The sequence below is a fragment of the Alternaria infectoria genome (genome assembly GCF_024043175.1).
Source record: "Alternaria infectoria strain BMP 0036 chromosome Unknown scaffold_34, whole genome shotgun sequence".
NCBI classification, from domain to species: Eukaryota; Fungi; Ascomycota; class Dothideomycetes; order Pleosporales; family Pleosporaceae; genus Alternaria; species Alternaria infectoria.
The window spans coordinates 21,067-44,141 of NW_026250723.1; the positions used below are offsets into that span (position 1 = coordinate 21,067).

Genomic DNA, 23,075 nt, shown 5'->3' on the forward strand with positions numbered 1-23,075 from the left:
TTACAGTCCATTCGTTATGTTCTCTCACTTCCATGCTCATTAGTACATCGCATCACCCCAGTCTTCCCTAATCATTTCACTACCCTTCTCAGCCACCATATAGATACTCGCCAAGATATTAGCATCCGGAAGTACCGGTACAATACTGCAATCAACAACTCTCAGCCCATCAACACCATACACCCTCAGCCTACTATCCACAACACCACCATCTTCCTGCGGCAGCATCTGATTCGTACCCGTAGCATGCCAGTTGGGAATGGTATTCGCCTTGATGTACTCTAGGATAGCTTCGTCGTCGTCATCAGCAACAGCCGGACCAGGGCTGACCTCTCCAGAATTCGGACCGATAGTGAAGCGCGACAAGGCCGGGTGGCGAAGGATAGCGCGGAGGTACTTGAATGAAGCGATACCGATGGCGCTGTCGGTGGGGTCGGCGTAGTAGTTGCTGTTGATGAGGGGGCTGTCGGACATGGAGGCACTGCGGAGGCTGACTGTGCCGCGGGAGAGCTGGACCATGCTTGATGCGGTGACTGAGATGTAGGAGTCGTTTGATAGCGGCGCCCAGTATGGTGTTGGAATCCATGGGTACCATACGCTCTCGAAGAGATACTCGATGTGAGTCTGGTTCGCCAGGCCAGCGTCGATGACAGCCTGAGCGCCGATGTCGCGTAGTTGCTGCTCGCTGAGCTTTTGGAAGCCGTTTGTGACACCGGAAGGAGCAGTATATTGGCCGGTGAGGTTTTGGTAGAATGCTTCCTGAGCAGCGCGCAGATTTTGGGGTGTACGAGACATATCCGTGGTGGAAGCGTTGTCCTGGGCACGCGCCATGATGCTGAAGACTGAGTGGTCATTGAGATGATGGCCAACATTCTCATTGACGACGACAGGCGTAATGCCAACCTTCTCGAGTTCATCGGCCGGACCAATACCTGAGACCATGAGGAGCTGCGGTGAGTGGAAGGCACCCATGCTGACGATGACTTCGTTTCGCGCTCTGGCTTGGCTTACGAAACCAGTGATTTGGTTGATGTAGCTGACACCAATGGCACGCGGCTTGCTAGTGGAGTTCGTCGATGATGGCTTGCTCATGACGATACCGGTCACAGGAGCGTCATGCAGCACCTTGAGGTTCGTTCGGTTGCGAGCTTGCTGATAGAAGCTGTCGTAACTGGAGCTCCTTCGCAGCATGCTGTCCATCGTCGTCGTTCCATGCTTGACCCCTTCGCCGTCTCCGAGGTTGAGATCCTCGACGATGGGGATATCGGCAGCCTCGCTGCAAGCAACGACGAATCCTTCGGTAGATGGTGGAACGTATCCCTGGAAACCCAGCTGGAGCGGCCCGTCGCTATAAGCATCTTCGTTGAACGTCTTGTACTCTTGGCTGAACGCCGAAAGCTCCGCCGTCGAGGTGGGCGCATTCAACTTCGTACTCTTCTTGAACAGGCGGTAGACATCGTTCCAGCTCCATCCAGGGTTACCCAATCTGGCCCAATGATCGTATACACTAGCTGAGCCCCGCGCATAGTAAAGACCGTTCGTCGTGCTCGAGCCACCGAGAGTTCGTCCGCGGAGATACTGGAGGGTGCGGTTGTTCAGATGCTCTTGTGGGGTGGTAAGCAGACCCCAGTCGATTACGCTGCCTTTGATGAATTGGTTGCCTCCCGGCGATTCGTATGCCAGAACTTGTTCGGGACTGGGCCCAGCTTCGAGAACTAGCACAGAGAAGTGTCCAGACTCAGTAAGGCGGTTAGCCAAGACGAGACCCGCCGTTCCTCCTGGTTAATGTTAGCAAGGTCTATGAGATGATCTGACGTTATGGACAGTATCCACAAACATGATTCGTCTGCCGATGATCTCACGCTGCGAACAAAGAGTTGAACGTACCACCTGCGACGATGAAGTCGTACTCTTCGTTGAAGACTGGTTCTTCAGTTTGACCTCCCTGTGAAGGAAGATCTCCTGGGCCTTGACGTTTCGCGAGCTGAGAGTTGTGTAGATTGTACGTTGGCCAGGCAGAAGTGATGCTGATCAAGGAAAAGACTGAAAGCAAGGCATATGTAGATGCCTTGGCGGCTGCGAGGTACCGCATGTTGAGGCCTTACTTGCTTTTCTCCGGTGTGATCACAACAGACACTTGCAATGCTTTCAGGCAAGCTCAGCTCAGGACAGAGAGAACGGGATTCTCGGTACTGAGATGAGCAGAATGTACAACGGATGTGACGAGACCGAGTACATCTCTTTATATCATGTCCATTGTACTGCCACCGGAAGCTGAACCAAGGCAGCGGAAGCCAAGACCTTGGGTATACACTTTCTGCGCCTTGGTAAAAGCCGTCTCATGTTGGAAAGAACAAGTCATAGTAGCCCAAGACTTGCTGTCAGCCACGCCGTGATTTCCGGCTGACTCCGAGAAAACCGGTGATGCTCGCCTTTCGTGTCTTACAGAGTTTCTAGATAAGCTTGGAGCTGTTTACGGTGAATCCTAGATCCTGGTTCATTGCGAGAGTGGTATAAGATCCGGTGGGTAGTGTAGGACCAAGGCTGCTTTGCTTACGCGAGCAGACGACGACGAGGTGGCGGAACAACACGTGTAGTATGGCGATGTACTTTGCCACAGTCTTGGTACCACCAAGGCTTGATAGAAGAAAGCGATGTGTGGCACCGCATGAGAACGCGTGGGCATCCTCGTAAAGCGGAAGGCTATGTCTAGCCAAGGCAGAATCGTCATTGCCGAGCCTGGGGCAACGCGAGATCACGGTCCAGCGTCGATCTACGTACTCCAATGTAAGCACGCCCAGCGCGTCGGGCCGGAGCTTACAGGTGATGTCGCATTGTTGACAATGCCAATGATAGGTGCCAATGCGACGGCTCGAAGAGCGCTTTCCGGGAGTGCGGGGAAGCTGAGCCACCGTGAAAACGACCGGTGGAGGACGACACGGACTTGCTCGGTACATGCAAAAGTATCTGGCCACCCAGGAGGACCTACGCGTACGAAAAAGGTTATTTGGTATCACCAAACACGTTGCGCGCTGTCATCTGCCAAAGCTGATGTTCGTGTTGAGTTTTAGGTGCCGCTGAACCCGTATTTTGGCATGTGCTCCTAGCTACTGGCTAGTGTCGTAGCAACTGGAGCCTCCTTTGCCGATGAGGTAGATTCGTAGTCATTCCATCGTGCTTGATGAAGGAGATGACGGCATGGTTTGTTGAGGTGGGGCTGTGTCATCCAGGTATCGCCCGCTGAAGGCATACATGGATACCCAGGGAGACGCTGCTCATCGCAGTATGAGGACCTTGATTTAGATAAACCCCGATGCATGACGGAGAGCTGATACGCTCGATCTGAACAGAAGTCGCGAGGTTTTGATGCGCATATGCTCGAGGTACATGGGGACGGTGAAAGCGGAAATGGGGGGAGAAGAGGAGTGTCGCGTCGGACGCGTCCAGCTCACAAGCCAGCCACGTGAATTATGTAAGCAGGCCCCACATGATCTGACCGGCGCTGCGTCTACCAACCTGAACGTAGATCGCGATACCAATCAGAGTTGCATTCCGCGAGGCTTATTATATCACAGGTATCACCGTCGTCCACAATGCGACATCCACTCTTTCGTGTAGCCATCCATGTAAGCAGTCCCACGATGTCAGCCTTTTTATTCTACACCTATCGCGTCGTAGCGCATGCCGAATCCCATTATTGCACCTGAGAGTGCCAATTACAAACCGTAGAACAGAGATTTGGGTACTATGAAGCATGATATTCAATGTTACATCCTTACGAGAAGGATATCTATGCATGGTCAGGCTTTTGCGCCGCTACCTTAGCACGCGCATCCGCAATCTTTTTCCTCTCTTGAAGCATCTTCTCCAAATACTCAAACAAGATATTCTCCTTCCTGATTGGATCTTTGAGCGTCTTCCAGTCCTGAGTCATGGCGCGCTCTGCTTTATAAAAATCCCTACGATCCTGCCATTCCAATCGGTTCCAATGACGAAAATCGCTCATCTCTCGACCCCGCCAGGCCCTCCTTTGGTTGGCTTTGTACGCATTATCGTTTCGCGCAAAGTGTTGCTTTAGCCTCTTGAACTGGCGTTGTTGTCCTTCTCGCTCCAAGCGTTTCGCCTCGGCTCCTTTGTCCTCTTCCGCGGGACGTTTGCGTTTAGGGGTCGTATCAGCGGCGTGCGACTTTACATATCGGTCTAGTAGCCATGGGCTGAGTGCAACGTCCGTGATGGACTTGCTAAGCTGTTCTCCATCATTGGAGGCTGCGAGAGCGCGGCGAAGTCGTGTTGATGATAGTGGTTCCTCTTTGTAGCCGAGAAACCAGACACCGCCTGTCATACCGAAGAAGCGTGTGGGCACATAACGCAGCCATTCTGTAGGTGGTCCTGTAGAGCGGTGACACATTCGCGTCTGTCCAAGGCGCCAGATACCTGTACGTAGTCGATCCTTGATCATCTGGAGCCGCTCGTCGCCTGGATCAAGATTAGCTGTGGTTGTGCAAGACATGGCATCGTACGTACGGTCGCCCGGAAGGTTCGCCATTGCGCGCGGAAAAAGCATTGATAACTTCTGCTCCAGCCACGTCAAGTTACCGCCAGCTCCCAACTGCTGGATAAAAAGTTCTTCGAGTGTTTCGGTGCGCCAGTCGTTGTAAGCTGTCAATTTGCGTAGTCCCGTTTCCGTCTCCATGCGTAGGCTGGTGCGTTCTGGATCCCCAGTACCAACGACTATAGTAGGCCCCCAGTATCCGGGGGACCCATATTCTTGATCAACGTGATCAGGTCCAATTAAAGTGATGAACCGTATGTTGAAGCCATCTGTTGCGGCCTCTGATATGAGTCGGTCCTTGAATGCTTCGGAGCCTGGCTCACCACGTGGGTGACACCAGTGCCAGCCACCATGGAGACCACTATTGTTGATGAGGTTAAGACGCTCTTGTAGGGTAAGAACTAGGTCCTTTGAGCCCGGTTTTCCGCGTCTGTACTTCGAGGCTACGGAATAGTCGTCCAAAGGGAAGATGATGGCGGCTATCAGGTGTATACCCTCCCCACCTCGAAAGAAGGCGTGGCATAATGTTTCCTTGTGTCCTTGATGAGGCGGATTGAAGCAGCCCCGGAAGGTCAAGATGTAATTGAACCTCCCCTTGATCAAATATGGCGGTGGCATGTGAATGCTGGGCCTGAATATAGTGGCAGTAGGATCTCCTAACGCTCGCTTGATGTACACCTCCAAGGGAGCAGTTGAGCTCATGACTACGGGTCAGTGCTTGGATAAAGTCGGTGGAGGTTGCCAGATCCTGTAGTGGGCAGTACTTCTATCCTCTCAGGGGTGCTGTGAAGAATATTGATTGCTCCATCGAGTCTCCACCGTGGAGAGCCATGGCCCGAGAGCCAACTGCGACAAGCAGTTTCACCCGTATGATTCTACACATTCATTCATTGTAGGTTTCATGCGAATGCGGGTACGCTTTGCTGACGGTCGAGCGAGGACATGGTCGCCTGCCACACGAACGGTCATTCAACGGATAGGACTGTTGTAGATACATGCGAGGTTATGTCGCATCTTTCCATCACACCTATTGCGCAGGTGAGCGCGGAAGGACTCGTGCTCATTGAATTCCCGTGCCGCCTGTTCAAAGAGCATGGCAAGCCATCTCGGTTCCAACACTTGAGCTCATCTCTTCGGTGCTCTACGTGCTATTGGCGGCTTCGTTGGATATGCGACCGAAATTTCGCAGGTCGTCAGTCCCGTAGCTACGCCTCCGATCTCGTGATCCATGCTCTAGATCTTTGCTTCCTGGTGAAAGTCAGACTCCGCGCCGATCACAAGCCATTGTACAAGGCATGCCAGCTTTCACCAGAACGTACCGACGGCAGGTGCACGATCACCAAACGGAATGACGCGCTTCCACGAGGTAGTGGGGCTGGGCTAGCGTGAGGACTTCGGGGGCGAAACTATATCTCGATGCTGCAGTTGCCCGTGGAAAGTTTCGAACGTGCTCTTTTTAGAATGCACTGCCGACGTGAACCCGGTAGCACACGTCATCGCAAGGCCAGAATCTTTCTCTTGCGTACTGTTACTGTAATGACCTAGTGGTACAGATCTGCGTACGTAGTAGAACCCTCGCGAGTAGTCGTGATGAGTAAAGTAGGGGTTGGCGGTGCATTGCGACCTGCTGGAGAGGGCTGCCGAGTTTGACAAGATCTGTAAATGCGTCGTTGATCTGAGGGCACGATGCCACGAAGAGGACAGCTTCCTTAGGGCTGAACGCACAAGATCCATCGAAGACGGATTCTCGATGGTGGGAAGCCGAGGCTGGACGCATCGTGTAGCAAACTATGTTGCGCCTTCCACGAGGTTGGGAGGCGGCTCTTCCGGATTCTGCGGGGCTGCGCTAAGCGTTTCTGAACTAGCGCATGTGTCCAAAGGGGTGAGGCTTGTCGCGGAAAGGCTTCCGTGCATCATCATCGGCATCCACCAAATATCTGAGCTTCGCGCTCGAGGCTGAAGTCTTTTCGCGAGCTACCTTTGGTGTGCATATTGGGCATCTACGAGGTGACTGATAATAATTTCGACCACAGCTCGCCACAGTCAAAGCTCAGAGTCAGCGTGCATACCTAGACAGGTGGCCTTGGGCTGAGGGCTGAAGGCTCATGCAAGTTTAGCACAGTGGCAAGACCGTTCGGGCTGACATACAGAAACGTAGCAGCAGTAGCTCATTTGCAAGACGCAGTAGTTTGTATTATGTTGAAGCCAGCTTCATCGGCGAAGGTATTGTACAGGCAGGGTGTTTGTAAATATCCGTATTCCTATTCATTGTTCTGCAGTGGGGTATTACAATGTCGTAAGGACAAAAAGGAAATCAGGCTGGTGTGGGTGTGGGTATGCGCAATAACAAGAACGCTATCATCATTCGACCGTATGCTCCGCTGCCAACCTCGGTAGAGTTCCTCGTGAATGGATCGTCTCGCTCAGTCCCATGGGTCTTTCATCCAACAGCCTTCCATCGTTCTCTTCGTCGACCTTTTTGAAGCTGTCGTGGACCAAACCCCTTCGAGGGTCTTCGTGTTTGCCGCTGAGCTTGCTCTTTGTACGGCCGGAGATTGGGGATGGGAATGTAGTTCCGTCGCTCAGCACCATGGCGGAGGGAGGTGCAGCAGGCATCTGGCGCGGTAGGTCGAGGGAGCTACTGTCCAGAGAAACGTGGTCTTGCGTGCGTCGGACGATTGGGTTCTGTGATGTCGCGGTCGGTGCGTCGCTTTCGCCACGAGAATGCCGTTGGCCGTTTGCGTTGTTCTTGCGTCTGCGCAACCACCAGACCAGAGCGACAATTAGAAGTGCACCAACTATGCCCCCGATCGCTGCTCCAACTATAGGGCCGATTTGAGTCTTTGCCTTTGCGCCTGGCAAGACGCGACACACTTGCTTGACCTTCGCATCGGCGCCTTTGGGGTCGGCTGCTGTGACGACTGCAGGTGCGAGCTGGAAGTTTTGCGCGTCGGGATCGACGATGAGGTAGTTTTGCGTGAAGAAGGGTAGGCCCAAGGTTCCGATAGTCATAGTGCTAGGACCGGTTTGGTTCGTCACGGCCATGTTGAAGACTGTCGCATTATCCACTTCGTACAGCCCAGCGGCATTGTATGCTCGGGGCCGACTGTAGAGCTCAGCTGCAGGAATGACTGACTTGTAAGTTGCGACTGAGGGTTTGGATGCGTCGCCGCCCGGGGTGCCCATGTCCGACAGCGTGACGGTGATGGTGCCTGCAGGAGCTGGGTCGGTAGGAAGCTCGAAGTGACGCGAGGTTTCGTTCCAAAAGGCAGTAGTCTCCGCCGCTGCAAGGTTGTCCAACATCGCAGCTGGCAGTCTAATGTCAGATGAGAAAGGGTCTAGATGTACGACAAGAGTATCCTTTGCGTCAGCGAAGAGCGTGGTGCTCTTACCGCCAACATCGTACGTGATAGCCGTAAGAATAGCGCATGTTGGACAGTCGGAAAACATAGGAAAGGTAGTGGCTGCACTCTTCAGGCGGCTTTCGTCGTAGCCGCCAACGACTATCAAGCCATCTTGAGGTGCTTCTTCAGATTCTGATCCGGCCCATAGTCCATACGTTCGGGAAGAAGCTTGGCCGGCGTCCACGAGGTAGTTCAAGAAGCTCGAGTCCATTCCCAGAGGCAGAGTTGCTCGATAGCTTGGCTCGTTCTTCATGAGCGCGTCTGCGCTTGCTACGACGCGTCAGTGCTGTAACGACCCAATTTTCTCAAGGACTTACTATCAGTGGAGCCATTGGTATACATGGGAAAGGTCGCGAACTTGTTCGCATCCGGCTTGAGACCAAAAGCTGCAGCATCGTCGAAGAAGATGTAAGAGCTCGCGTATGCTAGATCAACAGACTCTCTGCTGCCTGTCCATGTCGCGTAGTCTACCTCTTTGAACGTAGTCGAAGTTGCACTATCGTAGATGCCACCGAGTTGGCCAATGCAGCTGGTGTTCGTAGCTGCCACGCACTCCGCTGCATTATTAATGAAGAGATTGTCGGAAAGCGTTGATGGCGTCAAGGAAAAGGGTTGCGGAGGAGTGCCGATAGCGAAAGAAATGCCTCTGGTGAGGACAGTGCCGTCAGCGGAGACAGTGTTGTTTGCCCAAGGCAGGAGCAACGGCTTGGAGCCGTTTGCGCAAGCCATCGTCCCTTGGTAACGATGGATGTCCTCCAAAAATGTAAGATCTGGTGTTGTGTATTTGTGACAGCGTCAACCTCGCACGGGTATTTTTGGCGTCAGCCATGACTGTCCCTGATATGGATTGCAGGGACGCATTAACAAGGGGATGATCTGCTAAGCTTGGGCATGGGCACCTAGGCTATGGGGATCGGGCGTTGACGACACCTGCAGACCTGAAAACTCGGGTAAGGAAAAGAACCCTATTGGATTGGTCCGTCATGATGTACTTCGGGTACATACTACCTAGAGTCTCAGAATGGTCGGTACCTGGGCGACGAGACACATGCGCTTCTCCACAGCTTCATCTCGTTCTGTTACTCCACGGTACGCAACGAACACACTCGTCTCCATCTTCAAAGTAGTCCGGCGACCGCCGATGCTCTGCGTAGAGTGGTGACGTCACAGCGTAGGTGCAGGCGCAGGCCTTGGTTTGTTGACATCCGCGAGTCGCCCTCATCTTAGATTCAAGGAATCTTGCTGTTCGTGTCGCAATTCTCCTGACAGGACGGGCCTTTTGCGGCGAAGGAAAATGTTAATTCGGACCGTTGACGTCGGAACGTTGTTCAGCCACGCGCTGTCCCGTCCATCGAGCCAATCAGCACTTGCCGACTCACTAGCGTCTTTCGGGGACATGTTTCGCGTATGCAAATCTCGCTCGCTTCTCTGATAACTCCGTCGATCGTGTGCCCAACCTCATAGTCGGGGTACATGCCCAAGTTCGCCTCTCCCTGTCTTTGCGTGTTCGAGCCTCGATGGATTTTCGATGAGACCGGAGGTGGTGGGTACCGTGGTCGCGCATCATTTTTTGACGACGCACTGTGATTGGAAGGCAATAATTTCCAGTCCGATAAGATGAGGTCTGTCGCGTCGCGTTATACTCAACGGGCTCGTAACCTACGTTCACCGACCTTTGGCGTTACGAGAGTCCGCATCACGCATGAAGGCCTGACCTTGAGTAGGTGCATGGAGATTTTAGCAAGTTCAGTTCCCTACATGATTACTGATGTGTGTCATAAACCGCCACTCGACCTCAGCTCTCAGCCCTCATTGTCCTGAAGTGCATCTTGGGCATCTTCTCATGATGTGAAGACACTTGACTTCACGTCTCTCCTTTTTGCATCCTCCAACTCACCCGTGACACCTCGGCATTGCCGATCAGCAAACGGAGGCCTCCTCGTTATGTCGCATTGGATGCGGCGTGCTGTAGTTCGTAGTCTTGTCACCGAAAGACTGTGGCCTTTCCATTTGGTCATCTAGCCCAAATGAGAACGCAGGCCTTGATCTACCAAGGCTCGAGATCAGGCTCCAAGTACCTGACTCAGAAGATGTACCAAAACCTTCCGTATTATCGCGGCTCTTTTTGTCAACTTTGCTCGCGGGACGTCTAATGCAGATGTATTGTTTGTAAACTGCATCTTCAGTCCACCAAGTTGATGGCATGGGACCGCATGCGCAGCCCGGACATGGTAAGTCGGAGAAGAGTCATGTTGAGACGAAACTCTTGAGAGTGTCACATTGCCTCCACCGACACGGTTCGGCGTGGAGCATTTCGGTGATCAGGGGAGATGGAAACGAAGATGGGCTTCGATAGCATGACTCAGTGCTTTGCCGATACAGATAACTGGTTCGTGAAGGCGAAGGTGTCGGGTGGTGTGCCTACATGATGTAAATGGCTGCGGCGCCCAGTGCCGTTCTTATTGAGGCTGCGCTGTAGCTAATTTCTGTAGATCATTTCTTCGTCGTAAAAGAGAAAGACCAAGAAACATTGTGGCAATACTGATACTAACCAATTCGTGACATTGAAGGGTCTCTTCTCGGCCAAGAAGCTTGGTGACAAATCGTCGATTGAAGACTAGCCAGGAGTAACAAACTCGAGATACAAGTAGAAATGAAGGACGATTGTGGAGTTGAATAAGTAAAATGCTCCACATGAGGATCCACAAAGCGACGCGACCGATCATGCCATTCACAGTCGCTGCCGAGTTGCTCCGGCTGTGTGCAGCGGTACTGTAAACGTGAGTACCATTTTCCTTCATCCTCAACACCCATCGGTACTGTGACTGGTGTAGAGTCCGCTATAAATCCATGTCCGTGTCGGTAGCCGTCAACACGAACAATTTGTTCCCTTCTGTCGTTTTTGGGGCGGCTCCAGCAATTTATGCGTTACAGCACGTCTGCTGATACTTGGAATTCGACATACATGTCGTGTCCGGATCTTTGAAGCTTCATGGAAGTGAACAGCGATGTGATCCAGATCATAGAGCAGACGTATTCTGATCGCAGAGGATTCCAACACTTCTCATAACGAGTATCTGAGAAGGCGTTGTGGGTATTCAATGTGTGGAACAAACACCAGCTGGATTAATCCCGGTAGGACACTCTTCGATCGTAGGCTCTCTGGATATCGTACAACGCGGTATGCTTAGCTGGAAATCATATATAAACGAACTGAGAGGTGATGAGATGGATGGTGTTGATGAGCGTTCTGCCCGCATTGTCACGGGGCGACGCGCGTCGAGTCATGGCACTGATTTCGGCCCCATCACTCCGGTTGCCACTTCTACGGACTCTTCCGCACCTGGCACTCGACCAAGTTCCCTTGATTGAGGCAAACTCAATGTCATCGGTGTCATTTTACTGAAGAGACGCCCAGAATGCGCTCTGAGGAAGTTGATGCGGCGCCGGTTAAAATGGCTAAAGTGCGATCTTGGTCATTGGGGCGGGACACGCACAAGTAAACATTCGCGCTAAAAAAGGAAACGATGCCCATGTGGTTCGTGGCTTTACGGGTGGGCTAAATCTCCACGGCTTCTCCTGTCGTCATCGAGTTTAATGAGATCTGCCGGAGAACTGGAGTGTAAGGTTAGGGGACAGAGAATGCAATGATTGATGCGACGTAAGGGAGGAAAGATAATAATAAACAGAATGTTGGATTGACGTCGATTGAATGCGCGATATATTGATGTGCATGTTGATCGCAGTTTACGGTGTTGTGGGTCGTCAATCAACCGTGAGCGCGGACCCTGAGCGGCCAAACCCAGCAACCAGGCATCTTCCCCTCATTTCTGCCATCTCTTCGACCATCATCATCACCACCACCGCCGACAAGTGCATCAGACCCTCGGATGGATGGAGTGAGCGCTTGAGGCTGAGGATTACTTGACATTAACCGGTCAGTCTCCATCAACGCAGCCGTATCTGCACCTGCGTTGTCGACATGAGTGGGACCTGCATCTCACGTGCCTGTCTACCCCGGATGTGCATTTCGCTTAGGCAATGGCCGCTGGCGCCCAGAACGTCTACCCCAGAAGTAGGACCAGACCCCGATGATCCCGAGGTCCAAGCCGGTTGATTTGTGGATTAGTCTGGAGAAACTCCGCAACCCGCAAGCAGGTGGCGCCATGCAGCCAGGCCAAAGGACTTACAGCGGCGAAGGACAAGTTCGCACATGAGCCACGAGCCCGGTTAAACAAAACGACTGGGGTGAAGATGAACCGCGAGAGCGGGTAGATTGATTGAGCATGCATACGCTAGACTTCTAGAATAACCGTCGAAGAATATATAGGATGACAGGCTCGCCGTGTCTTTAAGGGTATCCGTGGTAGACAACCTCGAATCAGTCAACACTCCAAGTCTCAATCACCATGCGTTTCTCCAGCATCGTCGCCAGTCTGGCGATTGCCAGCTCCGCTGTTGCCAGCCCGTAAGTCATCCGCATTCCCGCCACCATTGTAGCCAGCTAACATTGAGATAGTACATACGGCCATGGCAAGCCCAAGGAGGACAGTCTCTACAAGGCCATGAAGAAGGCAGGAAGGGAATTCATCGGCACAGCCCTGACCCTCCGCAACGAGACCCGCGAAGGCGAGATCATCAAGGCCGACTTCAACTCCTTCACTCCCGAGAACGCAATGAAGTTTGAGTCTGTTCATCCAAACCAGGGCAACTACACCTTCGCGGATGCCGACCGTTACGCGGCATACGCCAAGGCGAACAAGCTTGAGGTCCACTGCCACACTTTGGTCTGGCACTCTCAGCTGCCTGCTTGGGTATCTGAGGGCGGCTTCGACAACAAGACCCTCATTGGCATCATGGAGGACCACATCAAGACCGTCATGACCCGCTACAAGAGCGTTTGCACACGCTGGGACGTAGTCAACGAGGCCTTGAACGAGAACGGTACCTACCGCTCCAGCGTCTGGTACGACACCATCGGCGATGCCTTCCTTCCCATCGCTTTCCGCTTCGCCAACAAGTACCGCGGCAAGGCTGACCTCTTCTACAACGACTACAACCTCGAGTACAACGCGGAGAAGACCCAGGGTGCTCAGCGTATCGTCAAGCTCATCAAGTCGTACGGCGTCCGCATCGACGGCGTTGGCTACCAGGCCCATCTTGCCAGCGAGCCCACCCCTAGCGCTCCTGGTGCCGCTCCCGATCAAGCAACACTTGAGGCTGCCCTCCGCGCGACTGCTGACCTCGGCGTTGACGTCGTCTACACCGAAATCGATCTCCGCATGCTCACACCCGCCACTCCCGAGAAACTCCAGGTCCAGGCCGATGCTTTTGAGCGTGTCGCCAAGTCGTGCATGAACGTCAAGCGATGCATTGGTATGACTGTCTGGGGTATTTCCGACAAGTACTCTTGGATCCCTGGTGTCTTTGAGAACGAGGGTGCTGCTCTTCTCTGGGACGACAACTACATGAAGAAGCCTGCCTACGCTGGCTTCCTCAAGGGCATCAAGGCCAAGAAGGGTCACTACTAGACGAAAAAGAGAAAGACTGTATGACTTTGTAGATATTGAGTAATGTATACAATGTATTAAGACTATTTACATCAAAACGAGCATCACATGACCGTTCCATCCAAGTGCGTAAGGAGTCTTATTGCATCAATGCTGGAGGTCGTTGCTACTGCTACGATTTGATAACGGGCTATCAGCACGCGCGATAACCAGCCTTCACAACGAGACCTAGCGTAAATCATCACTATGCTATATTAACGCTGTTGAGGTACCGAGGGAAAGCGTGGTGATAAATAGTCCTAAAGCAAATCCACATTTCACACCTCCCCCAATCACGAGATCTGCCTCGGGTATCTTTCAGCTCTTCACCATGGAAGATACAGGGTCTCGTAAAGAACTGCGTCGCGCAGTCGCAGAACATGAGAAAACGCTAGAGAAAGATCATCGACGTCTTCACTTAACGACGCTCCGCATGAGCATCAAGGATTACACCGAGCCTTGCTATAGCGGCGCATCACACCTACATCGCCTAGTATGTGGCCATACCGTTCACACTGAGCAGGTATCATTATGCAGAAGGAACTGTACGACGCCCATCACAAACTTCACCGCCTTCGCGTGTACTCTATGCGAACGTCAAAAGATGATCCAATCTGGCCAGATCGAATATCGTACTTCAAAACTGACTGAGCTCATCTTGCCCAACTTTCCGCCATTCCATCAATCCCACGTGCCGGTGATGATGCGCGCTCGTGAGTGCGACATCGCAGTGGTAACGTCCTCGAAGCACTTCTTCGTGCCTAGCACGCCCGAAGATATTGCTGCGTACCGGGTCAACGATAAAAGGCGATTGGAAGGCCTTCTCGAGGATGTTGTTGATGTCGCAAAAGATATGGGTTTCTCTCGGACCACTATCAACGGCATTACGGACGGATTGACCACCTGCGTTGACCATCAGCATATCTGGGTGGATGCGAAACATGAACAGTTCGCTGCTGTAGTCTTGTACCTGAGCGCCGTACAAGCGGGTATCAAACAGCCTGGTATGTTGAACCAGCTATCGATGTGCTTTGGTGCATCGATGAAGGGTATCAAGCAGCTACTCCCACCAGTGTCAAAACTGCTCATCGATACCAGCGCAAGGTTTGCCCTTGCTGACTTTATGCAAACATTCGAAAAGACATACCCTGCCTATCAAAAGCATTCAAAATATCTTGCTCGGCTCCAGCTCAAGTTATGGCGTCTGGTACTGGACCACTGTCTCTTCCCGTTCAAATTCATCACGGCGAACTGGCGACACGTCGTAACATCCTGCATATATGCGGTGACTACAGTCAACGACGTCTATCTTGATACCGAGGAGATCAACGCCGCGATAGATGCACGTAGCCCTAGCATTGGTGGCGAGGACCTGAACACGTTCCTGCTTTCCAATATTGTGGACGACAAAGCTTACCAGATCAAGCACTAGCTACTAAGGCGCGGCGCCAACGTAAGCTCAAAGCCCGCTCAGGGACACGTATTGTCCTTGATGTCGTTGCTGCCCTTCCCGCAACAGACTCGGTTATCGGTTTAGATCGGAGCTTTGGGACGATCTCAATCAACGAGTCTAGGAGGTGGGTCGATAACAGCTCACCCAGCTTTTGCAAGGTCAGTATCCTCATGTAGTAGGCTAATGAGACGGGGAGTCATACCCCCAAGGTGATGTCGAGCCGCGAGGCAAGGTTGGGCAAAGCTTCCCCGGCCCAGGATATATCGCATCCACTCTTGTTTTACGAGCTTTTGGATACTGGTAGAGGCCTACATCAAACTCAAAATCTCTTTTTATGATACCTATGTGCCTATGTAGTCATCCCAATACCCCCAGTACTTTATGCGTCACGATAGATTGGACAGCGGAAGAAGCGTGTGTTGGGAAGACCGTTTTGACCAGTGCAAGCAAGCGGCCAATTAGCACGTTTCCAAAGCGATATGCGCTCGCCTTTTCCACCCTGTCTATGCTGCCAGGCCGTATCCCAGCTCAATGTCGCTGATGTGTCACTGTGATCATATCAGCAACTCAAGAGGGTCACGACTTAGAACGTGGCTCAATGGCGCTTCGCCGTCACTTATCAAGTCTTGGTCTTCTCAACTAATAGGAAACGCCGATGGGGGGCACCTCACATAACGTTCAATGTGTCACGATGAAGTGGAATGGCAAAGAGGATATGATTGAGAAGATGTCTATATTGGCGTCAAGAGATCACCTTGACAAAATCCTGGTGCAATGTAGAATCCACGGTCATCTACCTGGTGCATACCAGTGGACGTAGAGTCACTGTGCCTCCATCCTGCGATCATAGCAGCGACTGTTTGACATGGATTGTAGCCACAAATTTGGCGCATCAACCAGTCATAGTGGTGGTAGCTCATGCGTAGAAAGACCGAGTGACGCTCGTGCAGATAGCAGTGCTTCGACCAGGGAACCTTCGCTCGTAGGACTGGGCAGCCTTGAACTCCGCTTTGTACTCTTGAGTCCGGACGTGGGTGCGAACTGCGACATCCATGATTTGTTGTAGCTCCGAGCTGGCTTGCGCATACTTCTCGTCGTCCAGGTCGATAAGGCCCGCTAGTGACAGGCCGCTATCCACTCGCCACTTGTGCGCCGCTTCGTTGAGATGGTCTGCTACCAATCCCACCAGGCCGTAACTCAGGTATGGATTGCCGGGAATCTTTGCAAGTTCCTTCAACCGGGCTTTGTTCGTGCCAACAGGCTGCACCTTCTGCACCTCTGCAAAGTACTTGTTTGCGTATTTGTCCCAGTCCGAGAAGGCTTGACAGATTCCGTACTGCGCGCCGCTGATATCGATAATCCATTCTTTCTTAGTCTTGCTCGATGTAATGCGGATGACGTCGTGGTAGTAGTTGGGCCAGTTGTTGTCACCGCCACCGCGATCGTAGTGAACGGTGATCTTTCGGGGTACAGTGCCCAGGCTCACGGAGACTTCTTCGGTCTTGACGTTCAGATCTGTGAAATTTGCGTGAGCAAAATGGTACAGAATTAATTTTGGGCAGGGATTACCATGAAGAAGACCGATGAGGATATCGTGCATCCAGGCCGTGGGCTCATTACACACCAAAGCACAAAGCACTGCCTTCTTGGTGCGATCATCGGCAATCAGGTGGTGCGGGAAATTGATGAAATACCTTTTCTTCTTGAGTGCGTCGCCGTCGTATATTACCAAGGCGTCGTCTCGATCTTCGATCTTGATGATAGACGTGTCCCAGGTGTTCTCGCGGAAGTCGTAGTAGGCTTGCTGAATGATCTCGGCTACACGCGCGAGCTTCTTCTCCAGATGAGCGTTCTGAGCGTCCTTGCAAGCCTTCTTGTGAGTGGGCCAATCTTTCACCTACATCGATGATGTACGAAGTCAGTGTATATCTCACACGCGGTTCGTACATGGGATATCTCACCTGGCAGGCCTTGCCGCAGTACTGGCGCGTTGAGGTATCCGACTTGCAGGCGGGGCATCTGCTGTTGGCCGGCTCGCCGCAGACGGCGCACGCCGCTGCTTGTGCTTCTGGCGCCATGGATTACGCTAGGCTGGGTTGCGTTGTTGTCTTCGAGAGTGGAGTGGGTGAGTGATTGTGTTGTTGTGGGCGCAGCGAGATTTTCAGGTGAAGCCGGCCTATATATCTTCCGGTCGCACGCTAATAGCGAGGTGAAGGTGAGTTACGTGCCTTTGGAAGCTTCCAGATGCGCTAGAGGCGGTAACGATTCGCGTCGCATTCTAAGAAAGATCGAGGAATTTTCTAGCTAGAAGTATACATTGTCTCAAAGACTGTACACTTGCTAAAATATAATGTTGTGTATGCAGCAGACGTTGGAAATGCTATATGTGAGAGACGAAAGCCAGTGTATGATCTTGATCAATAAATGAATTTGTAACTCACATCAATTGTTCGCTACTCGTGGCCATGCACCGTGAGCATCTCTAACTAAAGAGACTTAAACTCCCTATCACCATATCCACGCCAGGGCCCTTGTGTTGTTGCTCGAACCTCGCCAGATCCAAAGCTACGTTAGGACGGTTCGCTTTCTCCTCGTCCGTCATAGCATCGCCAAGAATGCTAGCGTGATGGAAATGTCTCCTCGTCATTTCTTGCGTCAGACTCGCGGGCTCATGCATGATCTGAGACATGAGTCCACCGACGTTGTAGTTGGAGATGTACGCATGAACAGCCTGAGACAAAGCGTCAACCAACGGTTGTGTCCAGCTCGTCGACCCTGCGATGCTCCCCTTACGAAGATTTCTCAAGTCGTTTCCAGGCTGCTGCAAGAAGGTCAGTAGTGCTGTTTCCATTCGTGATGAGGCCTGAAGGCCGATGCGCTCTGTGTGCGCAAACCAGCCTGGCATGGTTGAGCAAGTCCAGATGTATTCTCTAGATTTACCGAACTCGAAGACTGAACAAAGCGCCTGCATGTGCTTGGATTCGAAGTCGGCAGCGGTAAAGAATGCTTGCGTGAGCCCGAGCTCAGCACCGGATAGGTTGATGTACCATTGCTTTCGGCTCCCAATGGCGGTAATTCGTAACAGTGCAATATTGTGCTCAGGCCAATTCTCGCTCTCTGTACCGTCATCTGCGAGGGTAAGAACGGTGCGTGATGCTGCCTTGATCTTTACCATGACTTCGTGAATGTCAACATGTTTGGCTGGTCAAGTGTCAGCTTATCATTAAATCGCGCGCAGACATATGCCGGGCCACTTACTCTTGATGAGCTTTTTGAGCAACAGATGCATATATGCTAGGGGTAAGAATCGCGCATTGCAGCACAGCACCGCGTGTTTGGTGGCTGTATCAGGGAACACATTGTCAGTGAGCTTCGGGAACGGGTTGTTGCTAAAGTTAACACCCTTGTAGGCGACGATCTTCTGATTGTCCAGTTCAATTTTCGTAATCAGCATCATGTTTGTAGCTTCCAGGAGCGCAAGAGAAGCTGACTGAATGACGTTGGCAACTTGCGGTAGAAAGGCTTCAAGCCGAATGTCGTGGCAGGTGTGCATGTGATTTGTCCAATCAGCCTTTTGGTGATCCTGGTTGCAGTAGTAGCGTTGTTTGCAGCCGCATCTTAGTGTTGCTGGCCCGTGGCAATAAGAGCAGAATGTAGAAGCCATGGGCAGAGAATTGCAAAAGACTTTTTGAGAGATGATGTGAGAAGCCAGAAAAGGCTGACATTCCCTAGCTAGATATACTTCCATCCTATCGTCATGGGTCGAAACGCTACGCAGCTGACCGCAGGCGTGATCATAACGAAGGCAACAAACATCGACTCACACAAACAACGAGACTATCCCTATGCTAGCAGATACAAGACTTCGGTAGGTTGCAAAGTGGCGAAAGATGCGAAGACGAGGTTGCTAGATTCATCGAAGCTTGCAGGGGTCTGTGTGAGCGCCATGTCAAAAGTGCCGTGCTGGCTGGCTGTCGGAGGCAGGAGCAGAGAGGAAGGCGACGACTGGACCAATGAAGCGTCCACGGGTATTGATGCGGCAGATCGCACTACAATGGTTATGCAGTCATTCTAGAAGGCGATACGAGCGGCCTGGCAAGTGTAGACGATGATGGCTGCGATGAAGAAGACGCGCTGGAAGAGAAGACGCGACATCCGGAAGGATGACGATAACAGGGTGCGCGCTAGACCACATGCGCACTAGTCCCTTGTCTCACCCGCGGAGCCTGATCGTGAAATCGGAGCAGACACCTTGTGTTTCTTGAGGAGATAATGAGTAACGCAATGTTTGAGTCGACATGTCAATTCGAATCTAGCATTCCACTTCAATCTATGTGTAGCAGGCTTCAGCGCCTAAGTCTGGTACATTGGCGCTCCAAGCGACAACTCATGTAGACTACCACCCCCAATAAGGCGAGTATTCAGCACCTGATGTAGCTCAACAGCAGATACCCGATTGGCCGGCAAGAGTTCTAGACATCTCTTCAAGATATCGTTGAGCATAGGCGTGTAAGTTGCCCCAGCTGGGCTGCTTTGAAACGACTGTAAGTAAAGGCTCGGCATCGTGGTCAATCTACACAGCGCAACGATAACCAATCCTACCTGAAATACATCACTCCTTTTATTGTTCGGCGGTTCGAATGGCGGTGGGCTAAAGTCTTGTTGCTGTCGCAGCTCAATGGTTTGCCAGTCGTCGGTGCGCGATATGCTTGAGCCAAAGTCTCCGAGAACGACTTTGGGCCATGAGGGTTCGTGAGAGGCAGGGAGCCCGAGAAAGATATTGCGCGGGTAGATGTCTCGATGCAGTATCCAATCGTAGTTATCGTGCAGGACTGGAGGATCGCCTCGCTGCATGTGTCGGAGAGCCCGGGCCAAGGATCTGAAGACGTGCCAGATGAAGCTCTCGGGGAAAGGTTTGCGCTGGCTGACATGCTTCTCGAGCAAACCCCATAGATCACCGTATGCATACACATCCATGACAAGTGCGCCAGTCCCCGTTGCTAAGTCCAGCTCATGCTCGCGGTAGGTGCAGATGTTGTAGCAGTTGGATAGACGTATGAGATGACTTATCTCGCGGGCAGCAAAGCCCGACGCAACATCTTTAGGATCGAACTCTTTGCGCACAGCAAGCTGGCCAGTTGTTTTATGCCTGAGCAGCCAAATTGCCTTGTGGAAGTTGCCCACGACCTGTATTTGGCGTACACGATCATATTGGTTGCGCGTCGGGACGCTGGCACGTTGTAAATCCATCATGTTGCTGCTCATCCGATCTAAAACCGGTCTCTCAGCGCGATATGGCTCATAAATACTAGCCCGGCGTGTTGGCGACGCGTTTGTTGCCTGTTGGCGCTGCGTTTCCTTGATGCAATGACAACTTCCGATCGTCATAAGTGCCACATCTCGTGGGCATGGCGAACGAAAGCCGATGGCCACTTTACAGCGCTTTCGTGGCATGGCCTCCTCTTCTTCTTCGCGCTCTCACTTGGGCGCGCTATCGCTTGGGTGGTCTCTTAACGCGCTCTCACTTCCGCTCTCTCACCTCACAACAGCCGCCACGCGACCGCAACAACGCGCTTCTCTCACCTGCTCCCAAAATCTCCACTCTCACCTCTCCAACCACATACCCCGCAGTTATAACCCACCTAATCCCCGGATCCACCATCGAAACCACCTTTACCTGCCAACAAAAGGGTGGCGGCTAGCACACAGAAAAAACATTCAGCACTCCAGCCGGTTATAGCCGAAGTCAGAGGAAGCTCAAGGCCACAAACAAGAATTGAAGAAGAAGCCAATCAGAAAAAACATCAAAGCTAGTCGTGATAAACTGCCATTAAAGAAGCAAGTTTCGTACCTGGATAGAATACAAGGTTCCATGATATCTTTTTGCTGGTTGAGGCTGATGGTTCGAGGCTGGAGAGAGGAGGGATATGATGTTCTTTTTGCTGATTCTTTTTGATAAGTGAAAAGTTGTAATGCGCACGGCTGGGTGCGGGCGCGCGTTTGCAAAGCAAGATAGGAAGAGGAGTGTCTGCAGGTTATTAGTACTGCAATGCAGCGTAGTGGCACTGTACACTAAGTCCTCTTTCATGGGTGGTAGTATCTAGAGATTAACTTTTGCTGATGATTTTCTCTTTCTGTACTGCAGGTTCTTTGCCCCCTACAGACGGACCTAATAGCGAGGGCATCCAACACGACTGGACAAGTTGCACAGTATTCGTCAAAGATCGTGAATGAAGGATTACGAGGGAGACGTCTGTCATCGCGTGTCGCAAGGTATCAGAAGCCCAGGAAGTGGTATTGGTCTTGTGTTTGTATTGGCGCATTCCGCGCGCAAGGGTTTGGTAGATTCCCGCTCTCCAATGGATGCGGAGGATCAGCGAAGTTATCAATCGTGTCTCTCAGCTCTTCCTTCGACGTAAGCTATTAAACCCGTTGACGCTGTGGATCGCAAAGCACACGGAATAGAGCGAGTGATTTTTGACAAGACTGCTGCGTCCGAAATGGCTACAGGTAAAGGTGACAAAAGTATAGGGTAAGACAGCAATCGGAAATAACGATAGAGTGACTAAGATTACATTCAAATACCGACTGCGCATGCGAACAGCATAGGAACGTTGCGAGCGACGTAGATAGAGGTAAGGTAGATGGAAGTATGACGAACGAACGTCTGTGGTGCGCGGAATTGACTAGCCAATCAGGCTTTGCATAGCTCCGAGTGGGGCAGCCACCCCTCGAAGCCCGCGTCTTTCTCGTACGCGACCTCATAATCTGCAGAAACGTCGCTTTTATGCAGTCTGAACCGCTCCGCATAAGTACATACTCCTCAAAGCGTAAAGGGCTGGCTGAAATGTTGTTCCCGTGCAATGCGTCAAAGTCGGGGCACTAGAAGCGCATAGCACAATGACCTCTGGATGAAATGCACAACGCGGAGAGCCGGACATGGCAAAAGCAAAACAAGAGCTTGAAGGAACGGCAAACTTGACATTGCAATGATGATTAGTGGGCCGAGGCGACGTCTTCACATGACGATCAGGCACAAGACAAGGATTCTAGCGCGCTCGCTAGCCCCTACGTCATCATTCTCCGCAACCCAGCAACATAACACGACATCTTTTCGTGCCCTTGACACCATCACACAACCATTGCAAACTCAATTCCCACACTCTCAACTCAACTTCAACCCCTCTTCACCCACCACAAACAACCTCAAATCAATCACAATGGGTTGGTTTAGCTCCGACGAGAAGTCCACCCTCGCGACTCACCCCGTCAACGTCGATGTCACCACAAAGCACGGCTCCGCCGCTGAGCAAGATCGCTTTGGCGAGCACTTCGGCGCTTCCACAGACGCCATCCGCCGCGGTGTCGACAAGGGCCTCAACAAGCTGCAACAAGCTGCCCTGGCCAAGGGCGATGGCGCTGAGCAGGACCGCTACGGCGACCACATGAGCATCGGCGACCGTGGCTACAACGCCATGAAGTCAGCGGCCAAGTACAAGGGCGATGGCGCCGAGCAAGACCGATACAACGCACACTTCAGCCCTGCGCTGCACAGCATCGATGCCGCCAAGGCGATACAAGCTGCGGGAAGCGTGGCTGCCAACGGAGAGAAGAACGCCAAGTACTTTGGCCTTGGATACGATGGCCAGCAGAGGGCGAAGCTGATGGCCGGTAGCGGCATGGGCGCTGAGCAGGTAAGCTACTAGCTATATCCGCTGCCTTGGACACAATACTAACACTCTCGCAGGACCGTCTCGGTCAGCATTTCCACCTCACCAGGGACGCCGTCGCCGATGCCGCACAACGGGTCAAGGACGGTGCGAAGGACGTTCTCCCCAGGAGGTAGATGGATAACTTCATGACGCGAGCATGACTATAGCGACGACCTTGGCTAAGACTGCGACGGCCGTATACGTGGACAAACCAGTATCTGCCTACGATGTATCAATACAAACAATAATTTCACATCATGCTACAATCTTTTCGCTTTTGTCAACGCGCATGGAACAATAGGATGAGCTTCAACGGTGTCTGCCGTGAGCAGTATACCAGTGCAAGAATAGACGTTCTTGGCTAACGCTGACAAAGGAAGTGTCCTATTTCGCACCTGTTCCTGA

General features: G+C 52.2%; 8 protein-coding genes across 8 annotated transcripts; 3 read left to right on the top strand and 5 right to left on the bottom strand.

Annotated features, from left to right (window-relative positions):
* Positions 1 to 39: 39 nt before the first annotated feature.
* Positions 40 to 2,092, bottom strand: J4E92_010285 (uncharacterized protein; the record flags this gene model as incomplete). The annotated part of the gene is made up of 2 exons (XM_051501624.1): positions 40 to 1,778; positions 1,888 to 2,092. The coding sequence occupies 2 exons, from the start codon at positions 2,090 to 2,092 to the stop codon at positions 40 to 42; spliced, it is 1,944 nt and encodes a 647-aa protein (XP_051348095.1).
* A 1,698-nt stretch (positions 2,093 to 3,790) lies between these two features.
* Positions 3,791 to 5,254, bottom strand: J4E92_010286 (uncharacterized protein; the record flags this gene model as incomplete). The annotated part of the gene is made up of 1 exon (XM_051501625.1): positions 3,791 to 5,254. One exon carries the CDS (start codon positions 5,252 to 5,254, stop codon positions 3,791 to 3,793), a length of 1,464 nt encoding a protein of 487 aa, XP_051348096.1.
* A 1,659-nt stretch (positions 5,255 to 6,913) lies between these two features.
* On the bottom strand, positions 6,914 to 8,685 carry J4E92_010287 (uncharacterized protein; the record flags this gene model as incomplete). Its single annotated transcript, XM_051501626.1, has 2 exons — positions 6,914 to 8,226; positions 8,274 to 8,685. 2 exons carry the CDS (start codon positions 8,683 to 8,685, stop codon positions 6,914 to 6,916), a joined length of 1,725 nt encoding a protein of 574 aa, XP_051348097.1.
* Positions 8,686 to 12,365: 3,680 nt separating this feature from the next.
* Positions 12,366 to 13,487, top strand: J4E92_010288 (uncharacterized protein; the record flags this gene model as incomplete). Its single annotated transcript, XM_051501627.1, has 2 exons — positions 12,366 to 12,424; positions 12,476 to 13,487. 2 exons carry the CDS (start codon positions 12,366 to 12,368, stop codon positions 13,485 to 13,487), a joined length of 1,071 nt encoding a protein of 356 aa, XP_051348098.1.
* A 718-nt stretch (positions 13,488 to 14,205) lies between these two features.
* Positions 14,206 to 14,937, top strand: J4E92_010289 (uncharacterized protein; the record flags this gene model as incomplete). The annotated part of the gene is made up of 1 exon (XM_051501628.1): positions 14,206 to 14,937. One exon carries the CDS (start codon positions 14,206 to 14,208, stop codon positions 14,935 to 14,937), a length of 732 nt encoding a protein of 243 aa, XP_051348099.1.
* Positions 14,938 to 15,874: 937 nt separating this feature from the next.
* On the bottom strand, positions 15,875 to 18,415 carry J4E92_010290 (uncharacterized protein; the record flags this gene model as incomplete). Its single annotated transcript, XM_051501629.1, has 3 exons — positions 15,875 to 16,855; positions 17,471 to 18,159; positions 18,217 to 18,415. 3 exons carry the CDS (start codon positions 18,413 to 18,415, stop codon positions 15,875 to 15,877), a joined length of 1,869 nt encoding a protein of 622 aa, XP_051348100.1.
* Positions 18,416 to 19,311: 896 nt separating this feature from the next.
* J4E92_010291 (uncharacterized protein) lies at positions 19,312 to 20,208 on the bottom strand (the record flags this gene model as incomplete). Its single annotated transcript, XM_051501630.1, has 1 exon — positions 19,312 to 20,208. The coding sequence occupies one exon, from the start codon at positions 20,206 to 20,208 to the stop codon at positions 19,312 to 19,314; it is 897 nt and encodes a 298-aa protein (XP_051348101.1).
* Positions 20,209 to 22,178: 1,970 nt separating this feature from the next.
* Positions 22,179 to 22,804, top strand: J4E92_010292 (uncharacterized protein; the record flags this gene model as incomplete). Its single annotated transcript, XM_051501631.1, has 2 exons — positions 22,179 to 22,652; positions 22,706 to 22,804. 2 exons carry the CDS (start codon positions 22,179 to 22,181, stop codon positions 22,802 to 22,804), a joined length of 573 nt encoding a protein of 190 aa, XP_051348102.1.
* Between the last annotated feature and the right edge of the window lie 271 nt (positions 22,805 to 23,075).